This window comes from Centroberyx affinis, unplaced genomic scaffold (genome assembly GCF_046629955.1).
Source record: "Centroberyx affinis isolate AG114_WGS23_722 - 3 ecotype Tasmania unplaced genomic scaffold, CSIRO-AGI_Caff_v1 ptg002183l_1, whole genome shotgun sequence".
In the NCBI taxonomy this organism is placed as follows: Eukaryota; Metazoa; Chordata; class Actinopteri; order Beryciformes; family Berycidae; genus Centroberyx; species Centroberyx affinis.
In genome coordinates, this window is record NW_027280491.1 from 73,003 (window position 1) to 90,653 (window position 17,651).

At 42.6% G+C, this 17,651-nt stretch overlaps 1 protein-coding gene and 1 non-coding gene across 4 annotated transcripts; one reads left to right on the top strand and one right to left on the bottom strand.

Moving 5' to 3' along the window:
• The first annotated feature begins 2,233 nt into the window (after window positions 1–2,233).
• On the top strand, window positions 2,234–17,546 carry LOC139654996 (testis development-related protein). Of its 3 annotated transcripts, none has more exons than XM_071532284.1 (4): window positions 2,234–2,571; window positions 7,732–7,797; window positions 12,826–12,941; window positions 15,644–17,546. In XM_071532284.1, the coding sequence occupies exons 1-4, from the start codon at window positions 2,485–2,487 to the stop codon at window positions 16,071–16,073; spliced, it is 699 nt and encodes a 232-aa protein (XP_071388385.1). In that variant the 5' UTR covers window positions 2,234–2,484; the 3' UTR covers window positions 16,074–17,546. The 3 variants fall into 3 exon arrangements, with proteins under 3 accessions (XP_071388385.1, XP_071388386.1, XP_071388387.1); XM_071532285.1 differs by having other exon boundaries at window positions 7,732–7,788; XM_071532286.1 differs by lacking the exon at window positions 7,732–7,797.
• trnav-uac (transfer RNA valine (anticodon UAC)) lies at window positions 14,548–14,620 on the bottom strand. The gene has a single exon. It is a non-coding gene; the product is annotated as a tRNA-Val (tRNA).
• Window positions 17,547–17,651: the final 105 nt, after the last annotated feature.

A 17,651-nucleotide genomic window follows, 5' to 3' on the forward strand; every position in this document is an offset into this window, starting at 1 on the left:
AGAGAGAGAGAGAGAGAGAGAGAGAGAGAGAGAGAAGAAAGTGACCAAACCCTACTTCTGACCTCTCTGGTTTGACACAAAACTAACAGCATTAGTACCATTTCCATGTCTATTTACAACACACAACCACAAACCTTACAGAAATATTATCTTTTGTCTGTTCATAAAAATTTACACATATTATGTTATGGACTTTACTGAGATATTATCTTCACAATCTATTTTACATCCGCCAGTCTGTCTACACTTCATGCACTACAGTAAAGACCATCATTCTCCAAACAGGAAAAGCACTGAGAGCGGAATAATTCCTAAATAATCACAAGAGTGATGGATTTTTTTAATAAGAAAAGCAGTCTCAGTTCATAATTAGAAAACCTCTTGGACGAAAACTACGTATTTATGACCACTTTTTCTCCCAAAGGCCCCATCTGTAACTGTCTTTGTAACACTGACACTCAGCTGCTGGCTTTGTTTACAAGTTGATATATTGGATTGGATACATTTTTTTCCTCTGAAATTTATCGTTTGACCTTGTATGAAAAATACAAGGGCTGCCAGGATGTGACTGCTATATTTATTTTAAGGTCGTACAAGATTTGTTTACACTTGTAATGTTTGTAAATTCTGGGGTAAAAAAAAATCTCTGTGATGATTGCTTATGAAAATTCCCAAAAGCTTGTTTTCTATCTACATACATAAGTCAAACTCTTCAAGGTCATAAGTGAATATACCAAAACTTTACATGGATTGTGTCTATAAACCATGTGAAGTACAGCCTACATCGTGTGACCTCACACTTTAAATGATTATTCTATGGTCACATGAATATTGTCAGGGCATAATCCTTGTTGGTTGCTTGTAATTTAGATGATACAGGAATTTAAGCAAGTTCTACTGCTGCACTTCTTATATAATAAGCCACTTTGCATAAGAATGTCAGCTAAATGCCTGAAAATGTAAATGTACTGTAAATGTAAAGTGGGCCTAATACTAGATCAGCATCTCTTTTCTGAGAAAGTTTAATAATAAAACAAACCTATGATAATTAAGCATGCAGGCTTAAGTCTCACAGACATACAGTTATACAATCTAGTTCCCAATCTTATTTTAAAGTTGGGGCGATAACAATGAAAAGAGTGAAGAATAATAAAAATATATCATTCTTTCCTTCATTGTTCTGACTTTTAGTGAATTAAATAACAGCAGTAGTGAAATTAAACTCTTGTTTCATTTTGCTTCAGGACCCCCATGACTCATTCAAAGTCCCCTAGTGGGCCCTGGATCCCACTTAAAGGAATAGTTCACCCAAAAATGAAAATTCTGTCATCACCTACTCACCCTCATGCCAGTTGAAACACAGGTGAAGTTTGTCCATAACACACAGGGAGGCTGCCAGCACAACTCCATAGCAGCCTTCTCCAAAACAACTGAAGTCAGTGGGGACCAGTTCTTCAGAGTTCCAAAAAGACCTACAGTATATTTACAGCATTTAGTGCAAATCTTAACTACAGCTGATTGATTTGCAACAAATAATGGTGTATAGGTCTTTCTATTCACAGTGTGATTGTTTGGCTGTTTATGTTTTAGAACTCTGAAGAACAGGTCCCCATTGACTTCAGTTGTTTTGGAGAAGGCTGCTACCAAGATGTGCTGGCAACCTCCCTGTGTGTTATATGGACTAACAAATTTCACCTGCGTTTCATTTGGCATGAGGGTGAGTAGATGATGACAGAATTTTCATTTTTGGGTGAACTATTCCTTTAAATAGATCAAATTGACCAAACCACTGTGCCATGATCCCATGGGACAACTGACCATAATCTCCCAGTATGCAATATTTGTAACAAACACACAAGGTCAGTTTATTCACCTGCCAAATAGACTGGTCTATGGGAACTGAAGAGGTGAAATGGTTCACCGAGTGTATCCGCTACCTGCCTTTTGTCTGAAGTTACGTGTTTTTCCATGTGACAGCTCATTTTGGCCTGTGGAAAAAAAGTAACATTATTATGCATGAACGCATGGCTTTATGTCTGCACTGGCCAGAGATGAAAAGTAAAGCATGGCCCCTTCCTCCTCCTGCCATGGCAACTTAGAGAAACAAGAGAAGAGAAGGGGGGATATGGGAGGAGCGACGGGTAAAGGTCCAGGTGGTCGAGGCTGCGTAAAAAACGCATCAAATACACGCCAAACACTTATGAAACGAATAGTAGGCGTCGTTTCAAAGAAGTCGAGCCTTGCAGCTCCTGGCACCTATTTCAATGAATGAGCGGTTTTCATAGAAAGACTCCCGGATTCGTTGCAGTAGAAAAAACAAAATAAGCAAAACACCAGAACGCGCTGTGGCAGTCGGCGATCTCTCTAGAAAACGGGCAAAACGGGACCGGACACCTCGGGATCCGCTGTGAACTGTAGTTTGAGCCGAAAGTAGGCGACTTCTCCAAAGAACAAGACGGGCTTGTTTCAGCGACAAGCGGAGATATGTTCAAGAAAAGCAAGAGCAAAGTGCTGGTGGATTATGCGTCAGAGGAAGACGACATGTCCTGGCACTATCATCACTCCTATAAGGTAATGAGACAGACAGATGGCACACGGAAACACAAACAACATACACTCCAAAAAATGTCCATCTTTATAGCAGTCATTCAGTCTCATATTCGGCCTTAGAGGGTTATTTTTTCTAAAAAATAACTGGAAAAAATCTGACATTGGGAGATGAGCAAATTCCACTTGTTCCCAGTACAGTTTCACTTGTTTCAGGCCTTTTTTTTTTAAACCCAGGAACAAGTGTCTGTGTCTCGAAACGAGGCTGAATAAGGCAGCTCACTTTACTAGTAGCAAGAAACTTCTGGAAACAAGTGGATTTGTATTGGAAAGTGGAATTATCACGCCCCAGTGGCAGACGTTCTACTTGTTAGAAGAAAAATAACATTTTAATACTCAATACCAGACTACATGATTTGTTAAGAAGGACATTTTTGCAGTGTATATGAATTATGCAGGATAAATGTTGTGCACAGGTTCTGATAGGCCTATAATGACTATGATTTATAATGCCTTCTTACATTTTCTATGCAATTACTACATTTTTTTTTTTGCATATGCCCCTAAAAAGTGACCAGGTTTACTTAGGTTTGTTATGAAGCAGATGTTACAATGTAAGAAGAGCCAAGATGCTGTCATGGTTGTGCAGGAGGAGGAGGAGGAGGGGAGGACAAGTGTGTAAAGTCAGATGTCATGTCAGCTGCTGGAGAGAGTGAGAGAAAATGCACTCAAAGAGGTCAAAGAGGAAACACAACTATAGTAATCCTAACACACATTTTGGAAGGATACTGTACATATATGACAGAAAAACCTATACGGCCCTATAGGGATATTGTAGGAATAGTATTGTGATACCATAGGAGATTAAAAAAAGAGTCCCACAGAGACAGTATAAGTTCCTATAGGAATATTATAGTGATTTTTACAGCGATTCCCTTTGGCTGTGGAGGAATTTACACTCAAATAGCCTTACAAAATCCATTAGTTTCCTCCTATCTTTAAAGGTTATGGTTGAGGTTGACCCGACACTTGTCTGTCACGAGTGAACGGCTCATGTTTGCCTCTTTGTTGTGATTATGCAAGTATGGAAGCTGCAGTATTTATTCTCAGTCATTTGGGATTTGTCTTCTAGCATGTTGTGGGGAAACAAGGGGTGATAGATAAGGAGATTGCTTTCTGACAAGACCCCCCTGCATCCACAGACACACACACACACACACATACACACACATACCATTGTCCCAGGTGAGTATAGCAGCAGTGTGTGCGGTCCAAGAGTCCCCGTATCAGCACTTGCAAGCAGCTGGGTTCTGTCAGGGTGTTGGGGGGCGGATAGGGGACAATCCATGATAAGAGGGCGCAGGCACACACACACACACACACACACACACACACACTCAGAAATGTCTTGAGAGTGACATTTCCACTCAGCTGCGGCAAAAAAGTGCAACCACCTTGGAATCTACTTTCCAGTGTAGACTCTAACTTTTAGACTTTAGACCTTTAATCCGTGGAACACAGTTCTGGCTGCCAATAAATTAAAATGAAGTGTAACTGTTGACCTTCTTCCCCTCAGATCCTCAAATTCATTTGTCTTGCCAATGTAACAGTGTTTGACTTCCAATATGATTCCAAATGGTTCTGCATTAAATTTAAACACACAATCTCTGGATCATGTCTATGATGAATTTACCAGCTGAGACATGCTGGATATTTTTTCATATATCATTTTTTAAAATACAAGATCTTCTTAACATATTTTAAATGTGCAACATATCATGGTTTTACAGAGAGAGAGAGAGTATTGTCTGCCTTCTTGGATGTGGAGATCTCTGAACCTCTAAAAATATATCTTTTAAGTGTGTGTAGTAAATCAACTCATTTTCCTACAAGGCGTCCAGAAACTTAGTTAATTAATAGACGAATAGGTGATTTGTTCTATGTGTGTATTAAATCAACACATTTTCCTACAAGGCGTCCAGAAACGTAGTTAATTAATAGACAAATAGGTGATTTGTTCTACTACTCTAATTTGTAAGACTACACATTCACACATCAGAAAAAATAAAGGGGTGGTCAAAGACGTCAAAGAGTGAGGTCAAAGTAAAAGGTTAGCATTTTTAATCAGTCTTTCTGACAGAGATTTAAAATAAATAAATAAATAAATAAAGAATTAAAAAGGTTCCTCTTCTAACTTTTTTTTTATCAAGAAACTGGTCTGAGTTTCCCTTAATTCTTATTTTTAGCGAGTTTGTTTACACTTGTGACAAACTATGGCCACTGTTGATTTTATTCATTGGCTTCTGCTTCATTAGTGTGATATAACATAGACTGGATTGATAAATGTGTCATTTAGTAGGCAATTGGGAATATCAACCAACACCGATTCCCAGCATTTGTCATGTGTTGTTGTGATAATGTCAAGATCTCTGGCCCTTGGCTGGATTTGATTGGGCGTTCCCAACTCCCATCCTGGGAACCAACGCATGTGGCCTTTACCCCTTAAGAGCTGCTTTGAGGTCAGTTTGTGACTCTGTTCCCAGTGGTCACTACGACTGCTTGGGCCCTAAGAGCTGGTCTGAGAACAGGCCATCGGCTTCTCCTTGGGATTCCTGGGAAAGTCATCAGGGAGGTCTGCCCCAGTCGCCGCGGCAGTAAAGTACATCCAGGGGTCAGGGGGTCGGAGCATAAAACGTAAGCGCTGCGGACAGGGGCGGAATGAAGCCGGGATCAGGCCAGAAATGATGACAACACAGTCTGAACATTCAATCTTTCCCCTTCCGTTTTATTCAAATCTTTCCCTTGGCAAACTGGCGGCTGTTGAGAGAGGGAAAGGTAGGAGGGAGGGAGAGAGAGAGAGAGAGAGAGAGAGAGAGAGAGAGAAAGAAAGAGATTGTTTTGAGCATTTTTTGAATTTTTGATATAAATTTGTTTTGCCATGCCAGTAAAGCTTCTTTGAGTTGAATTGAGACAGATACAGACACAGACAACCATCAAAATGAAATGTTAAAATTTTTGGTACTTGAATGTTATGTATGTATACTGTGTAAGTAGGTGAAGGGATAATATTACAACATGCAATATTATGAGTTTCTCACATTAATGTATTTATACAAACATACCACATGTGCAACATATACTGTATTATAGGGCAAATAATGAAGTTGCATTTTCTTTAAACATTACATTACATTATTACATTAAATGTACTTTTATTTTCTCTTTCTTTTTCTTTTATTTATGTACAATTTCCCCCCGTTATACACTTTTGCCAACACAGATGGATTTACATGCCGTGCCAATACAGCAAGATGAAATTGAAATCGACAGGGCAGGTAGTAGAGAGAGAGAGAGAGAGAGAGAGAGAGAGAGAGAGAGAGAGAAACTAACACAGATACAGTCAGACAGGTAGAGGCAGACGAACAGAAAGGCCTAATCCATGAAGAGACACAAAGGACAAGAGAGAGAAAACGGCAAAAGAGCATGAAGCGAGGAGAGAGAACAAAGGATTTGAAGTTAATATCTTTCCCTTCCTCCCCCCTCCCTCCCTCCCTCCCTCCACGGTGCTTTAGGGCTACTAGACCCGTGCCACAGCTTGCTTTCCCACCACTCTCTGTTGAACTTCAGCAGGCTGTGAGAGGCAGGTGTGTGTGTGTGTGTGTGTGTGTAAATTGTGTGTGTGTGCTTGTTTGACTCCGGCTTAAAGCGGCATAACAACACCTGAATACTTCAATAACGCCGCTCTAATCCCACTGTTATACTCCTCTCTGTGAAGCCGGATCATTATATTACAGATCAGGCCCGAGCAGAACTTCAGATGTCTTCGCATCGAACGGCTGTAAATCATGAGAAGAGGAGAGGGAGAGAGACAAATAGCTGAGCTGATCCTTTGCTGAAGGGGAGAGGTTTAAGATGGGAGGGGGATCAAACGGGAGTCTTTTTGCCTCACAGGGCCAAATTAAATCGTCATAATCCGCGACGCCGGGGTAAAAATGGGGTTTATCGGAAAGCCCTCTGCGTCATGTTAAATGCAATACAGTGTTTTCAGAGGCAGCGGGTCCGGAGGAGGTGGAGGACTGCCGGAGTGTGACGGAGGGCTTTTGCGTAATTACGGATGGCGCTTTTTGAACTTTCTGCGTTAGAATTCGCCGTGCGTCTTTCTCGCCTGGGTAATCTGGCTTTTATCAGACAATGCTGTGCCAAAAGTGACACACACACACACACACAGAGGGAGAGAGAGAGAAAGAGAGAGGGAAAGAGAGCCCCCCCCCCCCCCCCGCCCCGAGGTGCGAAAGCAAAACTCTTGCTTTCTGTTGTCAGGAGCGTTTGCCGAAACACTACTCTCTCCCCCTGAAGCATTTACAGACCCAGACTTTCTTTCACCCCCTTCCCTCAACCCCCCCCCCCCCCCACTCCTCTGTCTCACTCTCTCTCTCTCTCTCCCTCCCTCTCCCTCTGTTCCTGGTTGTTAATGCTTTTGCACTCTAACAGTAGTCAGTAGTCATCAGTATGTGTGTGAGTGTGTGTGTCTTTGATCAGCTCAGGTGGCGGAGACCCAGAAGACTTTGCTCAGGCATGTCCAACCTCTCTCTCTCTCGCTCTCTCTCTCTCTCTCTCTCTCTCTCTCTCTCCGCTGTGGTCCTGTAGCAGTGCTGCTTAAAGCTTTGATCATTTTACAGGAATTCTGGCTTCGCCTCGCTAAGCTCAGGCTCAGTTCAGCTGTCTGATGACTTCTTGCTGCCTTGTTCATATGATTTAACCAATTGTAGTGATTTTTATTTCCCCCACCTTTTTCCTTTTTCCTTCAAATGCAAAAGCTGTCTCCTACGGGGGAATGGGTCATAGGTGACAGGATTTGTTTTCTCTCTTCCTTTGTTTAACTCTTCCCTCTGAGTTCAGTGGCTTTGCCCTCGTTCCTCCATCCTCCCTTCCTCCCTTCCTCCCTCCATCCCACCTTCCAAACACTGTGTGTTTATGTTACAGCTCTAGAAATAGGTTAGCCTCTCTCTTACAGGAAGGCCTGCACACACTCCACACACAGCATCCCTGCTGTGTGTAGTGTGGATGGTGTGTGTGTGCATGTGTGTGTTTGTGTTGGGGGGGTAGCTGCTATTTGTGTTACTCACCGCTGGTGTGTGTGTGTGTGTGTGTGTGTGTGTGTGTGTATGTATGTGTGTGTCTCAGGACAAAGACATAGAAGGAGAGGAAGAGGAGGAGGAGGAGGAGGAGCCTGTCAGTCCAGTATCCAAGGTAAACAGCACAATGCCACAGCTATTTAAATATAATACACACACACACACACACACACACTAGCTATCTACCCCTAAATGTTCTCTTCATTTGCCCCCTCCTTTCACATTCTTTCCATTTCATTTTTACATAATACATACCCCCCCCCCCCCACACACACACACACATCTGTACCCGCCCTACACACTCTTATCTTCTCCCTCACAGTTGCATTTACTGTACACACATATATATATACACACACACACACACACACACACATATTCAGACAATCATAGTTGTGTAACCCTATCAACAGCCAATCTTCCATTACTGAAAAACCCACATCCTTCTAGTCACCTCAACCCCCTAATCCAGACACACTCTGTCTCTCTGTCTCTCTCTCTCTCTCTCTCTCTCTCTCTCTCTCTCTCACACACACACAAGTTTCTCCTTGTCAGACTACAAAACAGCTGAGGTAAAGCAGGAGGGAGTGGAGCAGTGCTGAGGCTGCAGTGTTTATCTGTAAACAGGCCAGCGGTCGGCTATCATCCCCTAGCTTATCCTTCACCTTATCACTGGGAAACTGTCTTGTTTGTTGTTATGGTGTATGTGTGTGCGCGCATATGTGTGTGTGTATGTGTGTTCTTGTACTTTTATCCTTGTGATACCCAGTTTGAGTCTGTAGTAAGTAGTAAGGTCATTTTTGCAAAGTGAGGTCATTCTGGTCAGTCCTCACTTATTCAAGGGACAAGTTTAGGGTTTAGAGTTTAGGGTTAGTGTTAGAGTTATGATTAGGTTAGAATAAGGGTTAAGATTAAGTTTAGGTTTGATTTGGACTTGGGTTTAGGGTTAAGGTTAGAATTAGTATTGGATTAGGTTAGTGTAAGGGTTAAGTGTAGGCATGTACTGGAGTGGTTAGCGAATTAGGGAACAAATGGATGGAAAGTCCTCATAAGGATAGAGTGGTGTCTGTGTGTGTGTGTGTGTGTGTGTGTTTGTGTGTGTGCGCTCACACTGATTAGCTTGTTCAGTTGCATCTTCGCTCTGTAAACGTTGTATATGTAAATAAGGGCTTTATGATGTGGGTTTGATGACAAGTGCAACTATAGTTCAACTATCTGTGCCTGTGCTCAGTTCAAACAGTATGTAAAGCAGGGTTGGGGTCAGTTCATGAATAAACACATCAGCATGGAAGTGGAATTTCATGGAATTTAATTCTGTTTCCTGTCATTCCAATTCAATTCCAATTCTGTTTCCTTAGAGCTGGGTGCCATTCCAATTCCAACTCCAGGAATTTAAATGGAATTTACCATGCATTCTCAATTCAATTCATGAATGGCCCCGACCCCGGTGTGAGTGCGAGTGTGTGCTGTGTGTTTGGTCATGACAGATAACGTTATGTCTCATGATCTGTGTTGACAACTCTTTACTCAAAGGTGCGGCCTTGTCTAAACTGTTTACCACATGTCTCCTGAGCATGTAAAGCTGGAGTGTAAACCTCACACGCTACGTATTGTCGCCGTTCTCTGGCCGGCTGCCTACTCTAAAGCTACTGTGGGCGACTCGGTTCACAGGACATGTCGCTATTTCATAACCTGTCCTGTTTGTAAGTGAGGACAGGGCTGGCTGGGCTGGAGAAGGGAAGGAAACGCAGCATTCTTTCGAGGAGTTGGGCCTTTGGAAGGGAACAATCGCCGTGGAAGAAAAACAAGGCTGAAAATAGCAGCAGCTGCCATGTCAGTATGGAAGGCTGCAGTCGGTTAGTGCTCATATTAGGATAAGCACAAAGTGGAACATGGGAGTTTTCAGCTTTGGCATCAAAGAATAGGAAGTTACCTTTGTCTGTCTCAGATTGAGTCCAGTTCTAGATATTTTGAATTACCCTTTTAATGGCACTTCTGCTTTTCTAACAAAGCGTACAGTGGAGACACAAGAAAGAGGACAAAGGTCATAGTTGGATCTGAACCAATCCACCCAAAGGGCTTTCACACAGCCTCCAAAACCCAGACACCTCATCCTGTCTCCTTGCCATTATTGTGTCTGATATCCATGATTCATAGAATATTTCCAAAATTAAAAGGCTGTTGAACGGTGTTGGGTGAAATGCCTCTTTAATCTCGCAGCTCCATCTCTAAGGTATGGATGGAAGAATTCGGTCCAATAAGAGCTCTATTGTTCCGCCAGGCATGGAGCTGGAGGTAAAGCTCAGTGAGTGGCTTGGTTTGCCTGCTGGCTGGCTGGGGCAGAAAGAGATTACTGGGCACTGAGCTGCTTTGGATCCAGAGGCCTGCAGGTTAATGCTGCAGAGAATACTGAATACGCAGGTCTCTGTATCAGTGCACATGCATGCCTGCACACACACACACAAAGCCTGAATTTAACTACAGGCAGACAAGTGTGCACGCACTTGCACGCATGCATGCATGCACACACACATGAAGGGTGGAAGTAACTAATTACATTTACTCACATTACTGTAATTGAGTACCATTTTTGTGTACTTGTGTTTTTACTTGTGTTTTTAAGTATTGTACTTCACTACATTTTAAATCACATCCATTACAGAGTACAAATTATGTGGCTCTCCATAAGCAACACAAATTGGACAATTGACAATAAATTGACAAATTGGATCTCTTTGCAGTGAACGGTCAGTCAGCAAAGAAGAGAAGAGTAATCTGGCTTTTCTTTGTGCACTTTATTTTGTAATTTCCAATTTTTCCAATGAAAATAATAGAGCTTGAACTCTGTCCTCTCGTTCTTTTATAATTGCATGGGAAGGATCATATGTAACAAAGTTCTCCTTTCTAAAAAATCTAAAAAGTAACTCTTATTTAGTAACAGTGAGCACATTTTAAATGAGCTACTTTTCACTTTTACTTAGGTTGATTTTTTACACCAGTAATTTTACTTCTTTTTAAGATATCAGCAAAGTAACAATACTTCTACTTGAGTAGGGCGTTGTAGTACTCTTTCCACCACTGACAGACACAGACACACTCAATCTCTGCTGGCATCTCTGGTTCTGCAAAGCTCTAACTACGGCAAATCTGATCCACAGTTTACACTTGGCAACAACAGGGGAGCAGGGAGAGAGAGAGAGAGAGAGAGAGAGAGAGAGACAGAGAGAGAGCGTGAGTGAGGGAGTAAGGCCGAGAGAAGGGATGGAGGTGTGTGTGTGTTGAAATAGCTGACAGATGAAATTCTATGAATATTTCTTGATGATAATAAACACACAGGAAAATGGCAGCGCTCTCGCCCTCGGGGATGTTATGATGGTGAGAGGAGAGAAGAGGAGGACAGTTGTTTTCATTAATCAGCAACTGTGCATCTCTCTGGCATAAGACACCATAGTCTGCTGCAGTAAAGATCAAATGCCACATAACTGTAAAGTAAAAGTGCGAGAAGAGATCATGAGCCGATTCTGATAGAGGAGAGAAAGTGTACACGCATATATTGTAAGTGTGTGTGTACGACATAGAGATGTGTGTGTGTTCTTATGTGTGCCGGATGACAATGTAGAGCTTATGTATATCCCCTTGTTTTGTACAAACTGTGCTGTTTAAAGCCATGTACTGTGAAGTTCTGAAGCTTGATCTCGGGACAGACAGTTCTTAGTATTGTATGTCTTCCTGTGTGGCTGGTGAGGTGACTGCTTCCCCCTCCAGCTGCTTGTTTGTTTGTTGTCGGTGTTGTCACATCCTTTGGTCTGGAACAAAAGAGAGTGTTGTGTGTGTGTGTGTGTGTGAGGATTTTGAGTACCTCCTCTATAGGTAAAATAGCGCAGGAAAGAAACCGTTTAAAGGGTCGCCAGTTCATCGTTGAACAATGCCGTCCACACTGAGAATGTCCCGATAACAGCAAGGCAACGCAGACGCGGATGTGAGTAGGAGTAAACGTTATGACCTTGACGGTTGACATTGGGAAGGCTTCCCAGGCGCGGAGAGAAGCGGAGCCAACATTGTGTTCCGTAATCGCCGAGCGGGGCGGTACCGCCGCTCCGAGGAGAGCGGCGAGGGCAGGGAGGAATTCTGATGTGACAGGAGAGTCCGGGGGGTTCGGAGGGAGCGGTGGGTCTTCCACTGGAATGCGGTGTGTACGCACTGCCAAGTCAACATCACTCAGACTCTCTCTCTCTCTCTCTCTCTCTCTCTCTCTCTCTCTGTCTCCCTCAGTACTCAATCCTTTCTGAATGCCAGCAGACACGGAATAGAACAGAACAGAAAAGAATGCTTGCTCCTGAAAATAAAGACCTCATTTTGATATTCGCAGATAATAACCTTGGGATATTGTGGTCACAGTGACCTGACAAGAAAGCCCGGCAAAGCATTGAAAACCTTGTTGCTGGATGAAACATTTTTATCTCCAAAATGTCAGGAATGAAGAAAAACAGTCTTTTTTTTTAGTTTATCTAACTGGTTTTGAAAAAGTTTCATGAACCCAAGGGCCAGAGAATTTTCGCAACCTGTAAAGGAGCATATAATCCTTCAGTGGAAGTTGGACAAAATTGTTAGTGAGTTATGAGGTTTTCACCCAACAGCAACGATAAGAAAATTGTCCTGTGTGTATGGTGAAGTAGGTTGTATGTGCAGAGGGAGTACGGCTATTGTATAACATTATGAAGTATTGGGCTACTATCGACTAACTTACCATAAGGGTAAGTTCCATAAGGGTACCATAACTTACCTAAAGGCTTATTGTTGCAGAAAAACCTTCTACCTGCAGTTTTAGTGATTTTCATGTTCTACCTTTACATGGAGATTTGCATGATTTACATTTACAGGTAGAGCGAGTTTCATGACTCCAGAGCCCATGAAGCCCCTTTACAACCCATAAAAGACTTTCAATAATGCATCAATCTGAACACAAGGCTGCTTTTCTAAATTCCAATAAGGTTGACTTTATTAACTCATCCTCCTTGGGGAGCATAAATCATTCACAAAGAGGCATCCGAGATAGCGAGCTAAACTTGCAACAGATGAGTTTCGTCATTCCGGCTCTGCGATTCAAAGTCAAACGCTTCTCATGTCTGCTGGTTTCTCTCAGGAGGCCAAGGTGAAGAAGATCATGTCCAAGAAGGAGAGGAGGGAGAAGAAGATGTTCTCCTCGAAAGATGACGAACACTTCTTGCTGACCGGGGTCAAGCTGGCCGACCGCAGAGGGTGAGGTTACACACGTGATATTGATGCACACGGGCCTTGGTGGAGCAACCAGTCTCTGTTGCAGGGCTGTAGTCGAGACCGCCTTGGTCGAGTCCAAGTCCAGATCGAGTCATTGGTGAATCGAGTCTGATTCAAGACCAAGACCGAGGGGGGTCGAGACCGAGTCGAGACCAAGACCAGGGGGAGTTGAGCGGGTCGAGACCGAGTCGAGACCAAGACCGCAAAACTACGAGTCCAATTCGAGACCAATACCATAGCAATGTGTTATCCAAGGCTACCATTGTATTTATTGACTAAAATAGCATATTTTTGTTTATTGCCTAAAATAGAAGGGAGGTTTCTAAAGACATTTCAACAAAATTAGCATGTTTTGAGGACAAAATTAAATGTAGGCAGCTTGTTTATGTTCATAACATACAGTAGTTGCACCTTTACTTAACTAGAAGTGGATTAATCTATTTCACCTACTTTTTCTTACTGCTCCACAACCATATGCTGCTCTCAGCATTGCTTGACTGAAAATATTCTGGCATGACATTTTAATTTAATCATATTATTGAAATAATCTTATGTCAGGTTAGGGTTAAGGTTAGCAAATGTAATGACCGAAGAATTGGCAGACATTATGAACAGTTACGTTAACGTTGAGCAATTTAAGAAGGCGAAGACGAATGAAAAGAGACAGAGAAAGACAGAGCGAGAGCAGGAGTAACGTTACATATGGACATGGTGAGGTTTTTTTTGCATATCACCAATCAGCAGTCACTAAACCTTTCGGTAGGCGCATAACTTTATCAACTGTGAAAATTGTATCATTCGGTCACTTTCTTAGAAGAGATTATAATTATAAAAACAATAATATTATGTAACGTTAATTCACCCGAGACCGATTCAAGTCCGAGTCATATTAACTACGAGTCAGAGATGAGACCAAGACCGCCAAAATCGGTCTCTACTACTACAGCCCTGCTCTGTTGGCATTACAAAGTTATTACGTCTTTCCATTTTACAGCCTGTTGACAGATAAATATGTTAGTCGACGCGGTTAACTTGACGGCAGGCTGAGAAAAATCCAAATAGTTGTATAAATAAATGTAACATCTATAAATGTTTAGATTAGGTTCAACAATGATCTGAAACAACATGGTTTGTATGGGGATTTATGAGTGGAGGACAGGTTGTATGTGTTTATCATGTCTTTTATGTGTGGACAGAGGCCAACTACAGCTTGTCAGAGCCAGTATTCATGCACACTAGGGTTAGACCGATATATCGGTTTGAAGATATATCAGGCTGATATTGGCCTTTTATTAAATATCAGATATCAGTCAGTCAGTGATGGAGGTTACATTACATTACGTTATTTAGCAGACGCTTTTGTCCAAAACGACTTACAATAAGTGCATTTTGTCAACAGTAGCGAAACCAACTGTGCATCACAGTCTTCATCAGCTAAGCCTTTTAATAGGAATAAGAACATGCTCTTTAAACACGCAAATGTTTACAGTAACAAGATGTCAACCTGTTCTGTCGACATGAAACAAACACTGTGATCTCCAGGTTATAAACAAGTCATTTTAACCTCCAGGTCACAACATTATAGATCTGGTTCCACTGGGGCTCGAACCCAGGACCTTCTGCGTGTAAAGCAGACGTGATGACCGCTACACTATGGAACCACTTCCTCCTTGACCGCAGCTAGAGAGAGACTGATTAATCTTGCAAGGAAAGTTTATATTCTTTGCACAGTTTATTAATTCATTTTGATAGTTCAGCAAGGTTTTTGTAAATTCATTCTTCATTTAAAAGCCTAATGTATCCCAGAATTGAATTACCATTGAATTGAATTAAGGAGCTCCTAACCATAAAAGAATTTCATTAGTCTGGATTTCGATGACTTTTAGTGTCAAATAATGTCCTAATGGCTGTTATAGAGGCTTTTTCACCCTGCCAAGAATACAATTCTAGGCGGAAGCTGAATCCGGAATCTGATATTCAATATTGGTAGAACATATTGATATTCGTATCTTGGTTTGAAAAACCCATATTGCTCGAACCCTAATGCATACACATAGAAAGACAGGCAAATGCCTTCAAAACCTTCACATATCAAACCTTTTTCCAGTAATCTTTCTAGTCTCTTGTCCCTTCACAGCATTCTCTTACGTTGCTCCTTCTGTTAGTCATGACTGCGTTCACCGTTTCTGGTTCACATCATGTTAATGGAGATATGTTCGGTGGCCATTACTGGTCAAGTGGGTGTAGGAAAAATATTTACACACCTGAATGGAAATAATGGCTGCATGTCCAACCACTCATATTAGTTTACATACTGTATAAGATAGAGCTGCGTTCGCCAGCCCTCATCAGCTTCCCGACCCCCTTGAGGAAGTGGAATATGTATGGAGAGGAAAACCCAAATAAATCAACCCACTGGGAATTCCTATATAATGGCTCGCTGTGTGGGGAAGGTTCCACTCTGCAGTGTTTAGATGTCTGAAACACACCCGCTTCCCATCCTGCCTCTTATGTCTTCATATTCCAGTATCCTGTTGTATTTAAGATGTGAGTGGTCAAGGTAGTTCCCACTTCCTGATTACTGTATATATTACTGTATAATGTATATATTGGTATGCTGCAACTTTTTGTTGAAGTATGTACCTCTCTCTTTCTCTCTCTGCTGTTCTCTATTCACGGTCAAGATCTCACAAGAAAATCAAGGACGACGAGAAGGAGAAGAAGGACAAGCCGGAGAAGAGCCACTGTTTCTGGGAGAGCGTCACCATGACGATGAGGCAGATCTCACCCGCCAAGAAGCTGGAGAAGATGGAGGGCTGGGAGCCGCCGCACCTCGGGGACGGGACCGAGACGGCGACCGACGAGGCCCCGGAGGCCAAGAGCCAGACCGGGGACTCGCCGGTGTCCTTCCCCCACTCCCTGGGCCTCCCACTGGGCCTGGCCTCCTGGGGCGGCCGGGGCCCGGAGGAAGACTCGTCGCGCTACGCTAACCTGTCGGACTCCAGGGATTCCACGGCGGTCAGGTGGACGGCCCGTGCCAAAGGCAAACTGGCCGGCATCAGCAGGAGGAGTCGAGGGATTGTGTCGGAGAGCTCGTGGGAGGGGTTTAAATAATAGCCACACCCCTTTTTTTTTTAACCTGAGACACCACCCTTCCCCCCTCGCCTCTGCTCCATCAGTTCAAGAGGATGAAGAGTTGAACCAAATACCTGTTTGTCTCTGTAGTTCCTGACGAAACCTGTCAACTGGTGTTGAGAAGCTGTAGCGTAGCCCTGAATGAGACACATGAAGTCCTTACCATATATATATATTATATTTTTAACTTTGTAGAAACCTTGAAGACAATATGTGTCAGGTTTATCTGTGGGCTTTGAGCTGCCAGTTTGAGACAGAGTTGCCATCTTGAATCAATGAGATAGAAGGAAAAAAACACATGAAAGCCTTACACTACTGTACCATTTAAACTGTGATAAACACTGGCCTTTAGACATTTTATATTACCAAGCAATGAGAACAATGATTTTTTTTTTACTGTTAATCCAAAAGAGTTGATGAGGAATTATGCAAACCTACCGGCCTGCTACTGTCGGCTTTATATTAGAATGATTTTCCACACTTTTCCTTCTATGCAGTTAAAGCCTGTGAGTGAAGAATGTGAGTCTGAAGCCTTAACTTATACGTTGATAATGGGCTTAAGTGCTTTGTGCAATCATGAAACAGCTTATGAAATCTTTTTGGGCGCCGGACTTTTAGGTGTGTGTGTGTGCGTGTGTGTGTGTGTGTTTGTGTGTGTGTGTGCAAGAGAGGGAGGGAGTGAGAGGAGAGAGAGGGGATCTATGCAGTTGTGTTTGAGGTTCCCCTTGATGTTTTGGGATCATATGGGGGGTAATGAATGATTGTATGTCCACTTATGTGGTGTAAAAATTAAGGCAACCCCCCCAGTGTCATAGAATGATACTCATATAAATCTGATGCTGAATGATATTTATATAAACTGTACTGATGAAAAGATTAGAGCCAAATTCTGTTTATACCAAGACTACTATTTGTAAAGAAAGCCGTGAACGCCGTGAACCTGTGATGTGCCTCTTATCAGATGAACTGCATCATGTGTTTGCTGTAAATTTGTACTTGACCAAACCACCTTCTCTGACCAAAAACCTGCCATGCGTCCTCCCAGCATGCACTTCTGCTGCAGCCGCCTTGAGACGCTTCGAACAGCAACGAACCAGAATCCCTGGGTGCCGTTTGCTTCTCCAGCGGCAGGTGCTTGAGCAGTAGTTTGGACTTTGATTTGTGTTGAGAAAAGCTGGTCAGATCTTTTGTGCTGTGTTCACGTATTTGAATATCCTATATGACTGAGATATTGAAGAGTAATTTTCGTTTCTGCAATGATTGTTTCTGATTTTTAACGCTTCCCACTTGCAGGTGGCTGGGCAAATAGTTAAAATTCTTGCCGCTGGCCTTTTCTTCTCTCTTCTCTTCTTTTTCTTTGTTTGAATCTGTTTACTGAATCTGTCTGATACTGAAGTCTGCCTCATCGCAGCCAAGAGTGTGCACAGATACGGGTCCGCTGCCAAGGATGCCTGTATCCTGTATTTACAAAAAGGCAGGGTCGCATTTTCTCAACCAGAATAAAGGTGTACCCCGGACAGTCTTTGCTCTACTTATTTCAACACCTGCCAGTCTGAA